The 19,134-nt window shown below is 44.9% G+C and overlaps 1 protein-coding gene and 1 non-coding gene across 2 annotated transcripts in view; one reads left to right on the top strand and one right to left on the bottom strand.

Annotated features, from left to right (window-relative positions):
* The window catches only part of LOC146201279 (putative defense protein Hdd11-like), a 194,136-nt gene that overhangs the window by 29,860 nt on the left and 145,142 nt on the right, over positions 1-19,134 (top strand). The window contains exon 2 of the mRNA XM_084592516.1: positions 18,176-18,361. Coding sequence (XP_084448642.1) covers positions 18,176-18,361 — 186 coding nt within the window. The remainder of the gene's footprint in view (positions 1-18,175; positions 18,362-19,134) is intronic.
* TRNAP-CGG (transfer RNA proline (anticodon CGG)) lies at positions 12,724-12,796 on the bottom strand. Its single transcript has one exon. It is a non-coding gene; the product is annotated as a tRNA-Pro (tRNA).

Below are 19,134 nucleotides of genomic sequence, written 5' to 3'. Positions count from 1 at the left end.
CAAAAGCGTAGCGTTTCATACACGGGGACGATACTTTTCACTTTTTTTATATTTTATACACCGATGCTCAGCATCAGCAAACAATGCCTTTCCATTCTGAATAGTTTCGCTCCTTTGAGTGCATGTTTCATTTTTTTACTTATTTATTTCAATTATTTCACTGATAATATATAATTTTTTTATTTACATAATTAAGCATTGGCTTTTCATTCTGAGCTTTCTGGCACCTTTGAAATTTCTTTTTTTATTTTTATTTTTTTAATTCTTCAGTTAATGAACAGTGGTTTCATAAACTCGACATCGCCTATCACACACCAATATATCACCAATCACTGGAGCCGCAAACTACGCGGATATGATTTTTTACGCAGCCTCGATTGTTTCCGACACGTGGTGCTGACTACTAGTGCTACGCTGACGGCATTTCGACCGAACAAGCGGTATATGCCATTGATAAATACATGGGTATTGTCACAGTCAAACAGCCAGAGCAGCCACAGTAGGTTCACCCAGAACGTAGGTGTAATGAGCGTACGTACATGGCCAAGAAAGCCGGGAGCGCGAGAGAAGAAGGCGAAGAACGCCGGGGTGACTAGCATGGCTAAGGCCAGCTAAAACGTCCCGTAATGTAGTCGAGGCGCATGATGGCGCCACAAGATTGATTAGGAATGCGGCATTACTCCTCCCTTTTTGAAAGGCGCCGGCCTCGGTACTAAACATTGGCGATCCGAGCAACAAGGAACACCGGTATTGTCGGGTAGCTGGGGGAAGTGATACGAAAGAGCGGTAAAGGGCGTGGTTAGGCTTCATTCGTTCGACGTGTACCACTTCGGATGTTGGCCGTCGAGAGGAACGAACAGTTCCCTGGGAAAGAACTTCATAGTTCACTTCACTGAGTCGGCGAACTATCTCATACGGGCCAAAGTATCGACGAAGAAGCTTTTAAGACCGCCCTCTCATACGGATTGGGCTCCACACCCAAACTCGTTCTCCGGACTCGTAACTCGCATTTCTGTGGCGTAGATTATACTGGTGAGCGTCTTTTTCTTGCTAGCTCCGGATGCGCTGTCGAGCAAGTTGACAGGGGGCCTCAGCATGCAGAACGAATTCATTTGCACCCATGACTGTATGATTAACACTATCAGGAAGCAGCATTACGTCCGGCATAGTCATGGCTTCGCGGCCGTAAACTAAACGAAACGGAGTGAAGTGCGTCGCTTCTTGCGGCGCAGTATTATATGCGAAGGTGACATAGGGAATTATTGCGGCTAAGTTTCGATGGTCCTCGTCGACATACATTGAAATCAATTGTAGTAACACAGAGATTTGAGCTAGTTGGTTCATCTTCGATATTTTACCGGCGCGGCGACAGGGGACGAGAAGAGACGACAAGACAAGCGCTCGGACTAACAACTGAAGGTTTAATGAAACATACAAGAAAATATATTCTCACATGACCACCAGAAGCGCATGCGCTATCCCTTCCCACCAAAAAACCAAAACATACATCTATGGAACAAATATGACAGTTCACAATCATTGATAATTACTGAAGGTGTGCTAACGCACGTGTCGCTATTTTTATGGATGGGATAGGCTTCACTGAATTCTCTGGTCAATTTTGTTTTGATTCCTGAAAATAATCTTAGCTTTATCAAGGATCCGAGTGCATGTTTTTTTTCGACACCTTCGATGAATCTGGATCATTAGGATTACAATCTCTGTAATGTAGTGCTAAGTTGGATGGAAAACTCCTTTCAAACACGTTGTATGCGGGCGCAGGCGCGTATTGATGCATTTCCCCGTTTGCCCTATATACCTCTTCCCGCATGTAAAGGGAATATCATATAGACTACTCCTGCGCATGGCACAGAACGCAGCTGATGTTTTACTTGACATCCTTTGGTAGTTTTTTGTTTTTGTTCTTTGCGTCTCCTATCTACCATAGCACAAATTTTCCCCAGCCTATTGGGAGCCGAAAACAACACTTTAACCCCATATCTATTGCAACTTGTTCGAGCCTGTGGGATAGCTTGTGAACGTGCGGTATAGTGCGATAGCAGCCGCGGAACGCGTGGCATCGCCGAAGCCAACATTCCGCTGATTCTGGGTCGGCAAGTCTGTGTAGCTCGATCAATTATTGAACTGAAGGACAGCCGAACCGAACTTTTGGTTTCGAACTTCGGTTGTGAACCGCAGTGTTTGGCAAGCAACACAGCGATTGCGTATTTTGAAGAACTCACGGAATGTGCAGGACAGTACGCGTTGTCCGAAATCATAAACTCGTTAGAAACGTCGACTATTCCTTTTAAAACCGACGTCAACCCGGACTTCCTGCTTAATAAAAAACACTGCCTAGAGATCATTATCGACTCTTCCGGGACTGTTTTGCAACTACCTCCAGGGTTAGACAGACACCACTCACAAAGCATCGAATTATAGTCGACAAAACCCAGATACCATTATGTCAGTCGCCTCATCGGGTCTCTCCAAAGGAGCGGGATACAATTCGCCGCAAGTTCAGGAAATGCTCCAGGACAACGTCATCCAGCCGTCGACCAGCCCATGGATGTCGCCTGTTTTCCTAGTGGCGAAGAGGGGCTCTATGGTTCCGCGTTGATTACCGGTGTTTAAACAAAATTACAAAAAATAAACGTTTATTTTCTACCCTGAATTAATGACTCCCTGGACCATCTTCGCCACGGTAAATACTTCTCGTCTCTTGATTTAGCAGTGGTTATTGGCAGATAGACGTGGACGATCGCGACCGGGAGAAGACCGCTTTTATTACCCCGGACGGTTTGAACGAATTCAGGGTGCACCCTTTCGTCCTATGCTCGGCTCCTGTAACCTTCCAGCGGATGAGGAACACTGCTTTGCGACCTGAAATGGCAATTATGCCTGGTGTACCTGGAAGATGTTATTTTCTCCTTGACTTTTGAGGAACATCTGAGGTGCCTGGGTGCCGTTTTCGAAGCCATTTGTTCAGCCGGTCCGTCGCTGAAGCCATAAAAGTGCCATTTCGCTTTCCAAGAGCTGAAGTTTCTGGGCCACATTGTGAGTGCCAAGGGCGATAGCCCATACCCCGCTAAGACAGCCGGCAGCGCGAGAGAGGAAGACGAAAAACGCCGGGGTGGCTAGCATGGCTAAGGCCAGCCTAAAACGTCCGGTAATGTAGCCCAGCAGCATTACGGCACCACAAGATTGATCAGAAATGCTGCAATATGTTTTGTTTTCAGTGCACAATGAATGCATACGTGCACAATGAATGAAAATAAATAAATGAAATAAATACACGGTACAGGGGCTGAGATATTTGGTTCTTGTACGTGGGGCGAATATGCTAGTTTTTATTTCTCAGGACATAATACGTAAAGAACATAATTCTTGTTCTCTAAAAGCATGTTATTTTATTAGCAATAAATGTGAATGAAGAAATTAGAGTGCTGTTAATTACGCTAGTGAAAGACTGAGTGCAATCTAGCTGCTTGTAACATTGCAATTGATAATTCATTTTGATCCGCAGTTCAGCTCCTAGCGCGCCGCTCTATGAACTTTTTTTCTAAATATAGCACCACAATGGCTGTGTGCGAGAAGAAGCGACCATCCAGATCTTCAAACATTTAGACGGTAGACCGTTACAAGCCTAGTCTGTTCATTCGTAAGAGTATGAACTGCAGTTGTGATTGCTTACGTCGCGAAGACGAGCGCGCTTTTGCAGCGGCAAAGCCGCAAAACAAGTCGGCGCACGCTCCGCTCCCGTGAAGTAGGCCTGACAATGGCGGTCGCCGTAGCAGACGAAGCAGTTGTCTTCAGCCTCAGTGGAGCGGGCGCACATCTAGGCACCCTGGCGTGAGGTGAAACCCCTCTATCTTGGAAAGTAGCGAAAATGTAGGATCTTTGCCGCCGTTTCTTTCGCCCGGCGCTTTCCTCCTTGCTCTCCTACGCTCTCCTCTTCAAAGAGAGAGTGGGGGCGGTTTTTCTGCTGTGTCGTTGGCTGCCAGGTGCCGGAATGTCCCTCACGTGTCCAACGCGTCACCATACGTAATCAGTGCGCAAAATCTTGTTTTGCTTGTTTTTATTTTCAATTAATTAATGACTTGGCTAAGCACGTATGACTAAACAGTTAAAACAAGGTTAACGAAATGTGAACAAAACAGATCTTAGCACAACAGTCAATCGAAGCAAAGCAGTGTCAAGTATTCGTAGCAAAAGCAGTCAAAACCGAACAACGTAAAAACGAGAACAAAAAATAAAGTGAAAACCAAAGATATAACTAGCAAAAAAAGCAATAGCAGTCAATCACTGGTAGCAAAAGCAGTGTCACGTAATTAACCAAAGCAGTCTAACGCAAAAAACGTAAAAAAGTAAGATTAAACAACAAGGTAAAAACCAAACCCAAGGGCCACTAACAACAAAAAAATTTGTAGCAATAGCAGTCCAGCACCCGTAGCAAAGGCAGTGTCATGTATAAGAAACAAAAGCAGCAGTCAAAACGTAGAACTTAGACAACGTAAAATAAAAAAATAATAAATAAGAGAAACCCACTACCACCAAAGACAGGTTGTCAGAAGCAAGTTACAAGCCGTACACACTGGGCCACTCAATCCAGATCATTTTATCGAGAAACGATACCTCACTGCTATACAGCACAACAGAAGGCTCATTGATACAATCAGTCCCTTTTATCTTTATAAAATACGCTTCCATTATCTCAGGTGCGAGTGAATTGCGGCTCTTGCCGAGAATCTTATTATCATACAGAAGAGGCTGACAACCCATGCAGGACACGCAATGCTTAGCCAAATTAGACCCTTCCCCTGTTGTTAATGATAAGTTATGTTCCCGTGCACGATCGTTCACGCAGCGTCCAGTTTGGCCTGCATACACCTTTCCACAAGAATCTCGTAAACAACTCCGATGGCACATTCCGCAAAGGGCCTAACATGCTTTCTTGCCACAGCCGCTCTTCTTTGCTCCTTATGCTAAACCCTTGTGGGTTGTTGATTTCGGAAGTTCCTGGGGGTATATAATACCACCGGTACATTAACCCAGTTTGCCACTTTCTTCAGGCCGTGAGGGACTTTGTAGATGTAAGTAACCACAACAAGCCTCTCCTTTCCCGCCGGCTTATTCCTGCTTCACAAGCCTTCATCCGCTTCAGAAAAGTTTCCGTCACTGGGACTAAGAGTTAAGAAAGCCGGCTTCAACAAGCCGGTTCAACTCATTATTAAAACTGCTTGCATCTCATATACGTACAACTTCCAGAACGAGGACTCTAAGAAGGGCGTCGCAACCCTCTGCTTGTAGTCCTCACTCCGGAAGTGGTGTGTACATAAGATGCAAATAGGAATGAGCTGACAGGTGTTGGGGTTTGTTACATCCACAGTCACGTCCTGAAGAAAGTAGTACAAGCCCGTTCTCTGCCCATGCAAGCTTGGTCAGCTAAGTCGTCACACAAGCTTAGAAAGCAAATAGGTCGGGAGAGGTATGGCCAGCGTTTCGTAAAGTTCACCACCAACGTCGGCTATGAAATTCCACTGTCCTGTGGAAAATCCTATATTGGACAGGCGGGACGCTGCGGGACTGACCAACTCAGGGAACATGCAAAAGACACTGATAACAATCAGGGGTGAGCGATTTGTCTTGGAATGTAGGGCATGTACCTATTGTACCTCACGGTTCAAATATGTAAAAATTGTGTTTCGAGGCAGACAACAGATGGCTCGTGAAACTCTAGATGACCAGAACTTTCCTGCAGGCTAGTTGGTGCATGAATTTTGTTGGAGGCTTAGCGCCGGAAGACAGAGACAACAGGAATACTGAAAACAAGACAGGGCACAGCGCTACTAACAACGCAGATTTTATTGCAGGAATCACCCGCCTAAATGCAGTAGTTTTTCCGACAACAAAAAGAAATGAAACAAGAATGCCTATTATATCTCTGGCTGCCTCCTCTGTCCGGGGGTGAACCTGCAATTTGCAGTGCTAATGTTGTCCTGGATATTCGATTTGTTTTTTTTTTGTCAGCGAGAGGGAGGGTGTGCTAACGCATGAAGTAGAATTTTCAAATTCAAGAGCCTCCATTATTTCCCTTCCAAGTTGTGATGTGGGTTTACTTAAAACTACAGTGTTTTGAAATGCAGGAACACAGTAATTGCAATCCCAAATGTGAACTATTAAAATACTCCATCTCATTTTTTTAACATCTCTAGCATGCTCACTCAACCTCTCATTAAGGCACCTCCCAGTTTGGCCTATATAACGCTTCCCGCAGGTAAGCGGTATGGAATAGATCCTGCCTTGGATGCAGTCAACAAAGCGCTGTTGGTGTCGCTTAGTGCAGCTGTTTGCATTGCTCTCAGTATTTACTTTCCTGCAGATCCTGGAAGTTTCTCAGGAGCAAAGAAAATGACTTTCACGTCAACCTTTTTGCCGGCTTTTTTCAGGCTCTGTGATATTCCCTTGAAAATACGGAATAACAGCCACCTTCTGGCTCATTGCCTCTTTCACCCGTCTTTTGCTAGTACACTCAACTTTTTGAAGAGGCTTTCGGCAAATGACGCCAGCAGTAAAGGCTGATATCCTGCACTTGAGAGGCGTTGCACCTGACTGGCGAAACTGTCTGCCATCTTATGTGGACAGAAGTTTTTGAGAGCGCTGTTGAAACAGGACAGCACAATTCCTCTTTTTACCAACTTAGAGTGCGCAGAATGGGAAGAGAGCAAGGGTTTGCTGCCTCTGGGCACAAAGGTCCAGCAGGTGTGACTATCTGAAAAATGTAACTTTAGATCTAAGAACTTACTGAAATCATTCTCCGGTAATTCATGTGTCATTACTAATGGTTTAAGCAATTCAGAAAAGGTCTAAATATGCTTGTTTACACTAGCGGAAAAAGATTCCTTGTCACACTCAGTGAAAATAATATAGCCATCTACAAATCTGAACACCTTTAAAACGTTAGTGTTTTGAAAGCAGTCCCGGAGTACTTTGTCACGTGCTGATAAAAAGGTGTCGCTGAGAACTGGTGCTAAGCAGGAACCGATGCAAATCTCTTCCTTTTCAATGATAAAGGAATTGTTCCACTACGCGTGCGTGGATTCCAGATACATAGATAGCAGCTCAATAATGTTGTCTACAAATATGCAAATATGCCATAGGTGTTGGGAAAGTCAACTGCGCCATGCTTGTCAATACAATGATGTACACTGGACAGAAGACAATATTGGGTACAGAATAATAAAGATTCTTAATATCTACCGAGAGGGCTAGCATGCATCGGCCAGTATTGCTTTTCAAAATGTCAATAACTGCATCACAATTTTTAACCCTAAATGAGTCGTCTATATGCAGCAGCTTCAACTTATGGTTGGTTTGTGGGGTTTAACGTCCCAAAGCAACTGAGGCAATGAGAGACGCCGTAGTGGAGGACTCCGCAAATTTCGACCATCTGGGGTTCTTTAACGTGCACTGACATCGCACAGCACACGGGCGCCTTGCTTTTCGCCTTCATCGAAAAGCTGCCGCCGAGGCCGGGATTCGATCCCGCGCCCTTGGGAACAGTAGTCGAGCGCCGTAACCACTGCGCCACCCCGGCGGGGTAGCTTCAACTTATCCTGTATGAACCTCGCCACAGCTTGTTGCCAGGACCCTCGTTCGGAAACAACTACTCTGATAGGACAGCCCACTTTATGACTTTTTGCGCTAAAAAAATATTTCTAAACAAAGTTTTTCAGCTTTGTCCACAGACTTTGCCAGTTTCTCAATGTTACGTTTTTCACGCAACTGCTTGGCCTTAGTCTTAACTTTCTGCTGGGACAGATTTTAGCATGTATCAAAAATGTTATGCACAGCATCAGATGCCTTCTGAAAATATGCATCTCTACTCATGACACAGAAACCTCCCTCCTTGTCTGCTGGCATAATAGCCAAGCTATTACCTTTCAAATAGCAAACTGTCCCTTCCACTGGTGTCGCACCTACTAGTGGTCTGTACCGATACAGTACGCCAACGCCTTCGGAGATACACCGCGCTGCTTAAGTGCCCGAACTGTGTGCGACTTGCCTGACCAACGTTAGCAATTCTGTAGGGGCCTTTCGTGGTTGCATGACGAGCTTTGAGCCGAGGCTGAGGACTTGTTGAATGTCTTTTGGAACAGTCACATCACATCACTCACCTTGTTGAATGTGTTTGCTGAGGTGGTGGCTTTTTCTGCAACACACAGCCGAAGAGCTGGAAGCACACGTTGCCACAGAAATTCTGCGGTTCTGTCGATGACCGCGCGAAACTGATGCGACTGTGCCGATGCACTCATTGGCTGACAAGAATCCTGTAGCCAAAGATCCTTGTAAAATCTATACTGCGTAGAATTTTGCATTCTACGCCCGTGTCCAAGGTGATTATCGGCATCCGCCGCACAGGGCTAGGACTTCAGCTGGGAAAACTCGCTTTCGGATACAATATCCATGCTCACTGGACTTGCAGGACACCAAGGCAACTAGGGAAACAAGACGATACGAGTTATATGAGGGTAATAAAGGAAGGCCCGCGGAACTAGAAATATAATTTGCCAGAATATTATTGAAGCTAGTTGGTGCACGAATTTTGCTGCAGGCTTAGCGCGGGAAGACAGGGACAACAGAAACACTGAAAACAAGACATGCCACAGCGCTATTAAAAACTTAGATTTTATTGCAGTAATCACCCGCTTAAATACAGCAGTTTTTCCAAAAATAAAAAAAAGATAAAAAATGCCTATCATAATTCTGACTGCCTCATCTGCTCGAAGATGAACCTGCCCTTTACAGTGCTACTGATGTCTTAGATATATGATTTCTCTTTTTTTTTTCAGCGATAGGGAGGGCTTGCTGACGCATGAAGTACAGGAAGTTTCAATTTCAAGAGCCTCTATAATTTCCCTTCCAAGTTGGGACGTGGCTCTACATAAAACTAGTGTGTTTTGAAGTGCAGGACTACAGTCACTGCAATCCCGAAAGTGATCTATCAAACTACTCCCTCTCATTATTTTCATATCTCTAGCATGCTCACTCAGCCTCTCATTAGGTACATACCAGTTTGGCCTATGTAACTCTTCCCGCAGGTAAGCGATAAGGAATAGATCACCTTCTCAGTTCAGTTCAGCCGTTCAGTCGTGTCCGACTCTTCGTGACCCTATGGACCATATCACGCCACGCTTTCTGGTCTCTCACTATCTTCCTCACATCACGTAACTTCATCTGCAGCGCCTCGAGGATGCCATCTAACCATCGCGCTGGCTGCCTACCCCTTCTCTGGTGACCCTCAACCTTTCCCAATATCAAATCGTTCTCCCTCCTCTCTTCTCATCAGATGAGCAAAGGAGCTGAGCTTTAACTTTAGATTTTGACCCTTCAATGAGTAGTCAGGGTTTATGTTCGACAATATCGACTGATTTGATCTTCTGGGAGTCCAAGGAAATCTCAAGAGTCTCCGCCAGCACCAAAATGCAAACGCGTCAATTCTTCGGCGGTCAGCCTTCTTCACAGTCCAACTCTCGCATCCATACATCACAACTGGAAAGACCATAGCACGGATCATACGGGTCTTGGTTGGCAGTCTAATGTCTCTGCTCTTTACTAGGCGGTCAAGGCTAACCATTGCTCTCTTTCCCAGAAGCAGGCGTCTCCTAATTTTATGGCTGCAGTCTCTTTCCGGGGTAATCGTGGAACCCAAGAAGAGAAGATCTATCACAGCTTCCGCTTCTTGTTCCTTGATGCTCCAAGACTTGATAGGGCAAGATGCCTTGATCTTTGTCTTTTTAATCTTCAGTTTAAGCCCAAACTTCTCACTCTCTCCTTGTACGCGCATACGTGAATCACCTTCTAGATGTCCTTCATATAAAAATGCAGGTTTGAGCTATGTCAGCGACAAATTGGTTTTTCTTATGAGGCTGGACAAAAATATCGCTCACACCTACTTTGATGAATTTGGTGCTGATTCTTGTTGCCTTGTACTCACTCGCATCAGCCGAGAAGGCTATGTATGTCAGATGCCTTCCGCTGAATAGACAGTTGTAGTAAGTGGTCGTGGTGCCTGTCTCTTGTGCGACTGTGTTGAGCTAAGTACCCTGTTGTTATGTATCAATAGAAGGCATCGAAAGAAAAGCAAACAGGGGTTGAATACCGCTGGAACACATTCTGGAATGAAGGCACTGTAGAAAGAGGAAGCTGGAAACGATTGTGCATCTGGTATTCTGCACAACCACAGAAGGTAGAGAGAAAACTAAAAAAAAACTGCCAGGGTTATCGTTCTATCGCATGCACTGCAATCAGTTACAAGTTAAAAATGGTGGGACAAATATTCCTCAGAGGAAGATGTTTTGCCAATCAGATCGTTCCGAACGCTGATCCCACCCCAGCCTTAGTCCATAGCTCACTAGGCTGGCTAGCTTTTTTTTTTTTGTTGGTACTGAACAACAGCTGCCATGGCTCTTCTTTGTGACCTACTGCCATGAGAGGGGGAATTATTTTGTTGCTCACTTAAGTGGGAAGCTCCTGTCTGTCAATGGTTGGACATTGGACTACCTTTTACCTACCTTTGAGGAATTTCACTACTGCAATCTTGAGTTGTAAATGCGCACAGAAGGCTTCGTGACCCGAGCTGCTTCCTGTTGCGGCCCTGTTGATGGTGGCTGCGGAGCGCCTTTAGTTAGGTGTGCACTCTGTCTTGGTCACAAGGCAAACACCAGCCACTCTTTTGTGATTTTGGCAACTTCCATTGGTATTGAAAACGCCTTCCAGAATTGAAATCAATAGCAAGATTTATATATATATATATATATATATATATATATATATATATATATATATATATATATGAAGGAAAGAAGCCAACAGTCGGCGAGGCCAAGGAAAGCGTTGGGGATGGTACTTTTTTTTTAATGTTTACTTGGATAATCACAGGAATTAGTAATGTAATCTGTTTAGGGGAAAGATAATTAAACACAAAGTAGAGGAAAAAACAACGTGCCGATGATGGGAACCGAACCCACGACCTCCGAATATCGCGTCCGGTGCTCTTCCAACTGAGCTACATCGGCCGCTGTCCCCCCTGCTACTTGCACGGATATTTATGTTGTCTGTATACGAACCTTGAGAGTGTTCACCAGCCCCACCTTCAACCATAGCGGCGGACGTGGAACGTCCTTTGTTACCGCCAGCGTCACGTAGAACGTGATCAAGAGCGAGGGCGAAAGCTGTGGTAGAACCCTCTCACGCTACCTATGGCTTCAAGACTGCCAGAACCGAGGCCCCCGTAAGCTATAAGCAGATGAATTAAGGGGAAATGAGGGTGGTCGTTTTAATACATGAAGGAAAGAAGCCAACAGTCGGCGAGGCCAAGGAAAGCGTTGGGGATGATACCTTTTTTTTTTTTTAATGTTTACTTGGATAATCACAGGAATTAGTAATGTAATCTGTTTAGGGGAAAGATAATTAAACACAAATTAGAAGAAAAACAACGTGCCGATGGTGGGAACCGAACCCACGACCTCCGAATATCGCGTCCGGTGCTCTTCCAACTGAGCTACATCGGCCGCTGTCCCCCCTGCTACTTGCACGGATATTTATGTTGTCTGTATACGAACCTTGAGAGTGTTCACCAGCCCCACCTTCAACCATAGCGGCGGACGTGGAACGTCCATTGTTACCGCCAGCGTCACGTAGAACGTGATCAAGAGCGAGGGCGAAAGCTGTGGTAGAATTCTCTCACGCTACCTATGGCTTCAAGACTGCCAGAACCGAGACTCCCGTAAGCTCATCATCATCATCATCATCATCAGCCTGATTATACCCACTGCAGGGCGAAGGCCTCTCCCATATCTCTCCACTTAACCCGGTTCTGTGCTAGCTGCATCCACTTGACCCCTGCGAACTTCTTAATCTCATCCGTCCACCTAACTTTCTGCCGCCCCCTGCTACGCTTTCCTTCCCTTGGAATCCAGTTTGTTACCCTCAGCGACCATCGGTTATCCTCTCTTCGCACTACATGTCCTGCCCATGTCCATTTCTTCTTCTTAATTTCCGCTAGAATGTCATTAACTTGAGTTATTTCTCTGACCCACTCTGCACGCTTTCTATCTCTTAATGTTACCCCTACCATTTTTCGTTCCATAGCCCTCTGGGTTGTCCTCAACTTAAGTAGAACTCTCTTGGTTAGCCTCCACGTTTCAGCCCCATAGGTGAGTACAGGCAAGATGCAACTGTTGTATACTTTCCTCTTGAGCGATACCGGTAAGTTGCTAGTCATAATCTGCGAGTGCTTGCCAAATGCGCTCCATCCCAATCTTATTCTTCTTGTTATTTCCTTTTCATGGTCCGGATCTGCGGTTACTACCTGTCCTAAGTAGATATATTCGCCTACTACTTCCAGTATTTCGCTACCTAATGTAAACTCCTGTTCCTTCCCGAGGCTGTTGAACATTACCTTAGTCTTCTGCATATTGATTTTCAAGCCTACCTTTCTACTTTTCCTTATCCCGTAAGCTACAAGCAGATCAATTAAGGGCTAATGAGGGTGGTCGTTTTAATACATGAAGGAAAGAAGCCAACAGTCGGCGAGGCCAAGGAAAGCGTTGGGGTGATACTTTGTTTTTTTTTAATGTTTACTTGGATAATCACAGGAATTAGTAATGTAATCTGTTTAGGGGAAAGATAATTAAACGCAAAGTAGAAGAAAAAACAACGTGCCGATGGTGGGAACCGAACCCACGACCTCCGAATACCGCGTCCGGTGCTCTTCCAACTGAGCTACATCGGCCGCTGTCCCCCCTGCTACTTGCACGGATATTTATGTTGTCTGTATACGAACCTTGAGAGTGTTCACCAGCCCCACCTTCAACCATAGCGGCGGACGTGGCACGTCCTTTGTTACCGCCAGCGTCACGTAGAACGTGATCAAGAGCGAGGGCGAAAGCTGTGGTAGAACCCTCTCACGCCACCTATGGCTTCAAGACTGCCAGAACCGAGACGCCCGTAAGCTACAAGCAGATCAATTAAGGGGAAATGAGGGTGGTCGTTTTAATACATGAAGGAAAGAAGCCAACAGTCGGCGAGGCCAAGGAAAGCGTTGGGGATGGTACTTTGTTTTTTTTTTAATGTTTGCTTGGATAATCACAGGAATTAGTTATGTAATCTGTTTAGGGGAAAGATAATTAAACACAAAGTAGAAGAAAAAAACAACGTGCCGATGGTGGGAACCGAACCCACGACCTCCGAATATCGCGTCCGGTGAAGGTGGGGCTGGTGAACACTCTCAAGGTTCGTATACAGACAACATAAATATCCGTGCAAGTAGCAGGGGGGACAGCGGCCGATGTAGCTCAGTTGGAAGAGCACCGGACGCGATATTCGGAGGTCGTGGGTTCGGTTCCCATCATCGGCACGTTGTTTTTTCCTCTACTTTGTGTTTAATTATCTTTCCCCTAAACAGATTACATTACTAATTCCTGTGATTATCCAAGTAAACATTAAAAAAAAAACAAAGTACCATCCCCAACGCTTTCCTTGGCCTCGCCGACTGTTGGCTTCTTTCCTTCATGTATTAAAACGACCACCCTCATTTCCCCTTAATTGATCCGCTTGTAGCTTACGGGGGTCTCGGTTCTGGAAGTCTTGAAGCCATAGGTAGCGTGAGAGGGTTCTACTACAGCTTTCGCCCGCGCTCTTGATCACGTTCTACGTGACGCTGGCGGTAACAAAGGACGTTCCACGTCCGCCGCTATGGTTGAAGGTGTGGCTGGTGAACACTCTCAAGGTTCGTATACAGACAACATAAATATCCGTGCAAGTAGTAGGGGGGACAGCGGCCGATGTAGCTCAGTTGGAAGAGCACCGGACGCGATATTCGGAGGTCGTGGGTTCGGTTCCCACCATCGGCACGTTGTTTTTTCTTCTACTTTGTGTTTAATTATCTTTCCCCTAAACAGATTACAACTAATTCCTGTGATTATCCAAGTAAACATTAAAAAAAAACAAAGTACCATCCCCAACGTTTTCCTTGGCCTCGCCGACGGTTGGCTTCCTTCCTTCATGTATTAAAACGACTACCCTCATTTCCCCTTAATTGATCTGCTTGTAGCTTACGGGGGTCTCGGTTCTGGCAGTCTTGAAGCCATAGGTAGCGTGAGAGGGTTCTACTACAGCTTTCGCCCTCGCTCTTGATCACGTTCTACGTGACGCTGGCGGTAACAAAGGACGTTCCCCGTCCGCCGCTATGGTTGAAGGTGGGGCTGGTGGACACTCTCAAGGTTCGTATACAGACAACATAAATATCCGTGCAAGTAGCAGGGGGGACAGCGGCCGATGTAGCTCAGTTGGAAGAGCACCGGACGCGATATTCGGAGGTCGTGGGTTCGGTTCCCACCATCGGCACGTTGTTTTTTCTTCTGCTTTGTGTTCAATTATCTTTCCCCTAAACAGATTACATTACTAATTCCGTGATTATCCAAGTAAACATTAAAAAAAAACAAAGTACCATCCCCAACGCTTTTCTTGGCCTCGCCGACTGTTGGCTTCTTTCCTTCATGTATTAAAACGACCACCCTTATTTCCCCTTAATTGATCTGCTTGTAGCTTACGGGGGTCTCGGTTCTGGCAGTCTTGAAGGCATAGGTAGCGTGAGAGGGTTCTACCACAGCTTTCGCCCTCGCTCTTGATCACGTTCTACGTGGCGCTGGCGGTAACAAAGGACGTTCCACGTCCGCCGCTATGGTTGAAGGTGGGTCTGGTGAACACTCTCAAGGTTCGTATACAGACAACATAAATATCCGTGCAAGTAGCAGGGGGGACAGCGGCCAATGTAGCTCAGTTGGAAGAGCACCGGAAGCGATATTCGGAGGTCGTGGGTTCGGTTCCCACCATCGGCACGTTGTTTTTTCTTCTACTTTGTGTTTAATTATCTTTCCCCTAAACAGATTACATTACTAATTCCTGTGATTATCCAAGTAAATATTAAAAAAAAGTACCATCCCCAACGCTTTCCTTGGCCTCGCCGAGTGTTGGCTTCTTTCCTTCATGTACCAAAACGACCACCCTCATTTCCCCTTTATCGATCTGCATATATATATATATATATATATATATATATATATATATATATATATATATATATATATATATATATATATATATATATATATATATATACATATATATATATATATATATATATATATATATATATATATATATATATATATATATATATATATATATATATATATGTATATATACAGTAAAATACCTCTTTAACGAACGTCACTTCAACGAACTATTCAGTTGTACGAACTTTTCTCAAATCCCCCTCCAAATCGCCATTGAAGCCAATGCAAACGCCCTTCAGTTTAACGAAATTCAGTGCGCATCTCAGTTTTACGAACGTATTCCGCGGCGCCACGTACGTCTCAAAGGTCACACTGATCGCTTCAACGAGTATAACACGCCCCTTTTTACTGCATATTTTTATTCCGAGAACAAAATGAAGCCCTTAATCATCGGTCGATACGCCCGCCCAAGGTGCTTTAAAGGGCTTGCATCGCTGCCTTGTGATTACGCCCATAATTCAAAGGCCTGGATGTCGTGCGACCTGTTTACGAAGTGGATAGTGGGCGTGAACAATGAAATGGCCAAAAAGAATCGCAAGAGTTTGTTAATTTTGGATAATTGCTCGGCCCACTTAGTCGACACTCGTCTCAGCAACATCCGAGTTGAGTTTCTCCCGCCCAACTGCACATCAATCTTGCAGCCTCTTGATCTTGGCATTATCAAAAATGTGAAGGTGCACTACAGGCGTCGGCTTGTGCAGCGCATTCTGATAAATCTCAGAATGCAGAAGCCTGAGCTAATTAATGTGCGACAGGCAGCTGAAATGCTCACAGGTGCTCTGTGGACTGTGAAGCCAACAACGATTGTGAACTGCTGGCAGAAAGCAGGTTTAAACGCTGCAAACTGGGATGCTGTTGATGCCAGTCCTGAAGAGGAAGAAAATGACAGCGATGAAGGGAGCACTGAACCTGGTGGCTGGAAGGAATTGTCAGAAAGACTGGGTACTGACAGCCCTTTGCCTTTTGAGGACTACGCCTGCTGTGACTCCCAGGTTGAGACATGTGCCACGCTGACTACGGAAGACATCGTAGCAAGCGCACTACCTCAGGAACAAGAGGAGGAGGAGGAAGAAGAATCTACCGAAGGAGCACCAACTGAAGAAAAAATTTTAGCTAAAGAAGCATTGGTGTGCTTGGAGAAACTAAAGACCTTTGCTGCCCAGCAGACTGTTGTGCCGTAGAAAGTTCACGAGGGCTTGGACATAGTGGCCCAGTTCACAAACGCTGCAGTCTTAAGTGGAAAAGTGCAGAAAAAGATTACTGCATTCTTCACAAGGACCTAAGTAGTGAATATCAACTTGCAAATAAATGGGTTGATATCATTCGAACACCCTGTTCTTCCTTTAGCGCAAGATAACAAGCTCCGACATACTTATTTCAGTTGAGTGAACTTTCACTTCAACAAAGTTTTTTCCGGGGTCCCTCGAAGTTTGTTCAATTGAAGTTTCACTGTATATATATATGCTTTCAAACAGATGAGAAAGGTCCCACCGTTGGTAACTCCACAATGTTTTGGCGCAGTCAAACCATACCTGCGTATTCAGTCAGGAGCCCACGACTGCCTGGTGGGATGTCAGTCATGTGACCCTCGTTACTCAGTTGTGCTTGCAGCACAGACAGGAAAAGGATAGGTGCTGGAAGCCTTGGAGGTGGTAGCATCCTGCAAGGTGTTCAAAATGCTTTAATGACTGCTTGTAAAGTTTATTAAAGCAAACCACTGACTACAAAAAGTGGCGCAGATTCAACTTTGGGGATAAAAATTTAACCTCGAAATATGTCACGTACGGTTGAGAGTAGAGAACACAATACAAATTTTCTTAACCAAGAATGCACTAGCGGCACAAAATATTGTTGAGTATGATATAGGGGCATTAAGAACTTCTTGATGACATCGAAGGCTAAAACATTTCCTCGTCCTCACTAACCGACACATCTGAAGGGAATCGCCAATTTGCTGATTTATGCATTCTTTTCTTTCTTGTTCTTGGCAGTCACTTTTTATGCTGGATAAGATTTATAATGCTGGCATTGGTTCTGTATGCTTGTCCCGTTGTTACCTCATGCTTCGTAAACCACGTATTTGCATTTGATGCGAAGAAACCTTGAGGCAAAATCAACATATATGCTTTTTTTTTCATGCGCTGAAACGTAAGTTGATGCTTTTACATGTTCTTTTTTCTTCTTTTATGTGCTCTAAGTTTAGGTGGTAGCTGCCAAACATGCCTACACTTATTGCTTTTTATAGTGCATTCTTAATTTGGTTTTTTTTTCGAGGCGTATGCGCTCGTCCCGTGTCCGTAATCGCTTTTCTCGCCCTAATCGTCGCTTTGGATTATAATGAACATAGCATAACCTGCAGTTTTGCTCTTCTGAAGGACTTGGACTGAAATTCGGGGCACAAGGGCTGAGTGTAGGTAAATGTTTGCTTTGTCGCGCATGACAAGTGGGTGCATGTTTGCCGACAGGAGCCTGTGGGAACAGAACGCGTCACAGAAGAACGGCGATTGACCATGATAACAAATTTCGTAGCCACGAAAAAAAAAGTGCCCAAACGAAGTAGCACAACCACGCACAAAGCAGAGAGAAGCTCGGTTCACAACCACTTGACTCGTGCTTTAATGAAGCCAAATGTGGAGCGTGGATATCGCGGAAGTAAATTTCATGTGCAGTTTACGTGCCTTGCAATTAGTTGAGTGCTCCTGCCGAGCAAATGTGCATCTCGTGAATTTTATTGTATTTTTTATTTATAGATAATGTTGGCTGTTGGCCCGTTACAGTGGTGGGACGTAATATGAATTTATTTCTCAAAATTGTACAAAGAACAAAAAGTCCATAATAAATTTCATAGCCACAATTTAGGCAACGTAATTGTTTAAGCACTGCAATTGGTACTCAATTTAATACTTCCATCGCAAGTGCATGTAAATCACACAAACAGGAGTACAAAAACTGAGAGTATACATTTTCGGTGTACACTTGCAAGCATATGCAATCGCCAGCACAATGCTGCTTTTATTTATCCCGCTCGGCGACAGATTACGGCGGAGCGGAGGGGCCGGCAGCTGCGTGTTCAGCTATCCAGCCTCAACGAGAGCTGGCCCTTCCGGGGTTTCCTGATGCGATCTTTGCGCGTCTTGGGAAACAAAACCACCTTCTTCGCGGGCGTCTTCGACCCGGATTCAGCCTACCGCCACGTCGGCTGCATCGAGGGAAATAACAGGGCGAGTCTGCCCTGCTTCTGGAGCACCTGCGTCCGCACTGCATAGAGAAGTTTGCATAAAGCAGCTATGTTAACTGAGCGATAACAATTATTTTCTGCTGACGAGGACTACTTCTGCAAAGCCTGGGTGCACACTGCCCTGTACAATGGGAAATGAGCGTGTCAGAAGCAAGAGGGCCTTGGTAGCCCTGTAGTTAAAAGAATACAGGATCATGTCAAAAATACGACAAAATATTCCGCAGTTCAGTCGTAAACGTCAGACTTTTCTGTAGTTTTGTATTACTCTCTGTTCTAATCACAGAAAATTTTGATGTTACTAGAGATTGTTGTATTCTCAAAAGTTGCCTGTAAAAAACCACGCAGAAAGTCTGTCGTAACAATAGAAAATGTTTTGTAGTTTTTTCCGACTGGAAGATACTGAACAATAGGGCACGAAAGAAGCGGGAGAGGATGCTCCGTCTCGATTAAGCAAATTTAATGTCATTCAGTCATTGAGTAAGCGTATATGAACTAATCACTGCATTGTGTATATAAATAATTTTCTGTACGCCTTCACTGGACCATGTTTGAAACAGAAATACGGCGGGAATAAGAAAAGGACAAGAAAGAACACGTAAACTAACATGTTTTTCGGTTTCAAATACGGCTACGAACAAATTAGCCCGAAACAAGGGTAATCGTAATTCATTGGACCCTTGGAAATGGTTGCGAATACTTTGTCCGCTGCAAGCGGACGCACCTCCACACGTGCAGGTAGGCGCACACAAGAAAGCT

The sequence above is a fragment of the Amblyomma maculatum genome, chromosome 2, assembly GCF_055883805.1.
Source record: "Amblyomma maculatum isolate TAMU_Amacu chromosome 2, ASM5588380v1, whole genome shotgun sequence".
NCBI lineage: Eukaryota > Metazoa > Arthropoda > Arachnida > Ixodida > Ixodidae > Amblyomma > Amblyomma maculatum.
The sequence above is the reverse complement of the archived record's forward strand: the minus strand, read 5'-3'. Positions and strand labels throughout refer to the sequence as shown.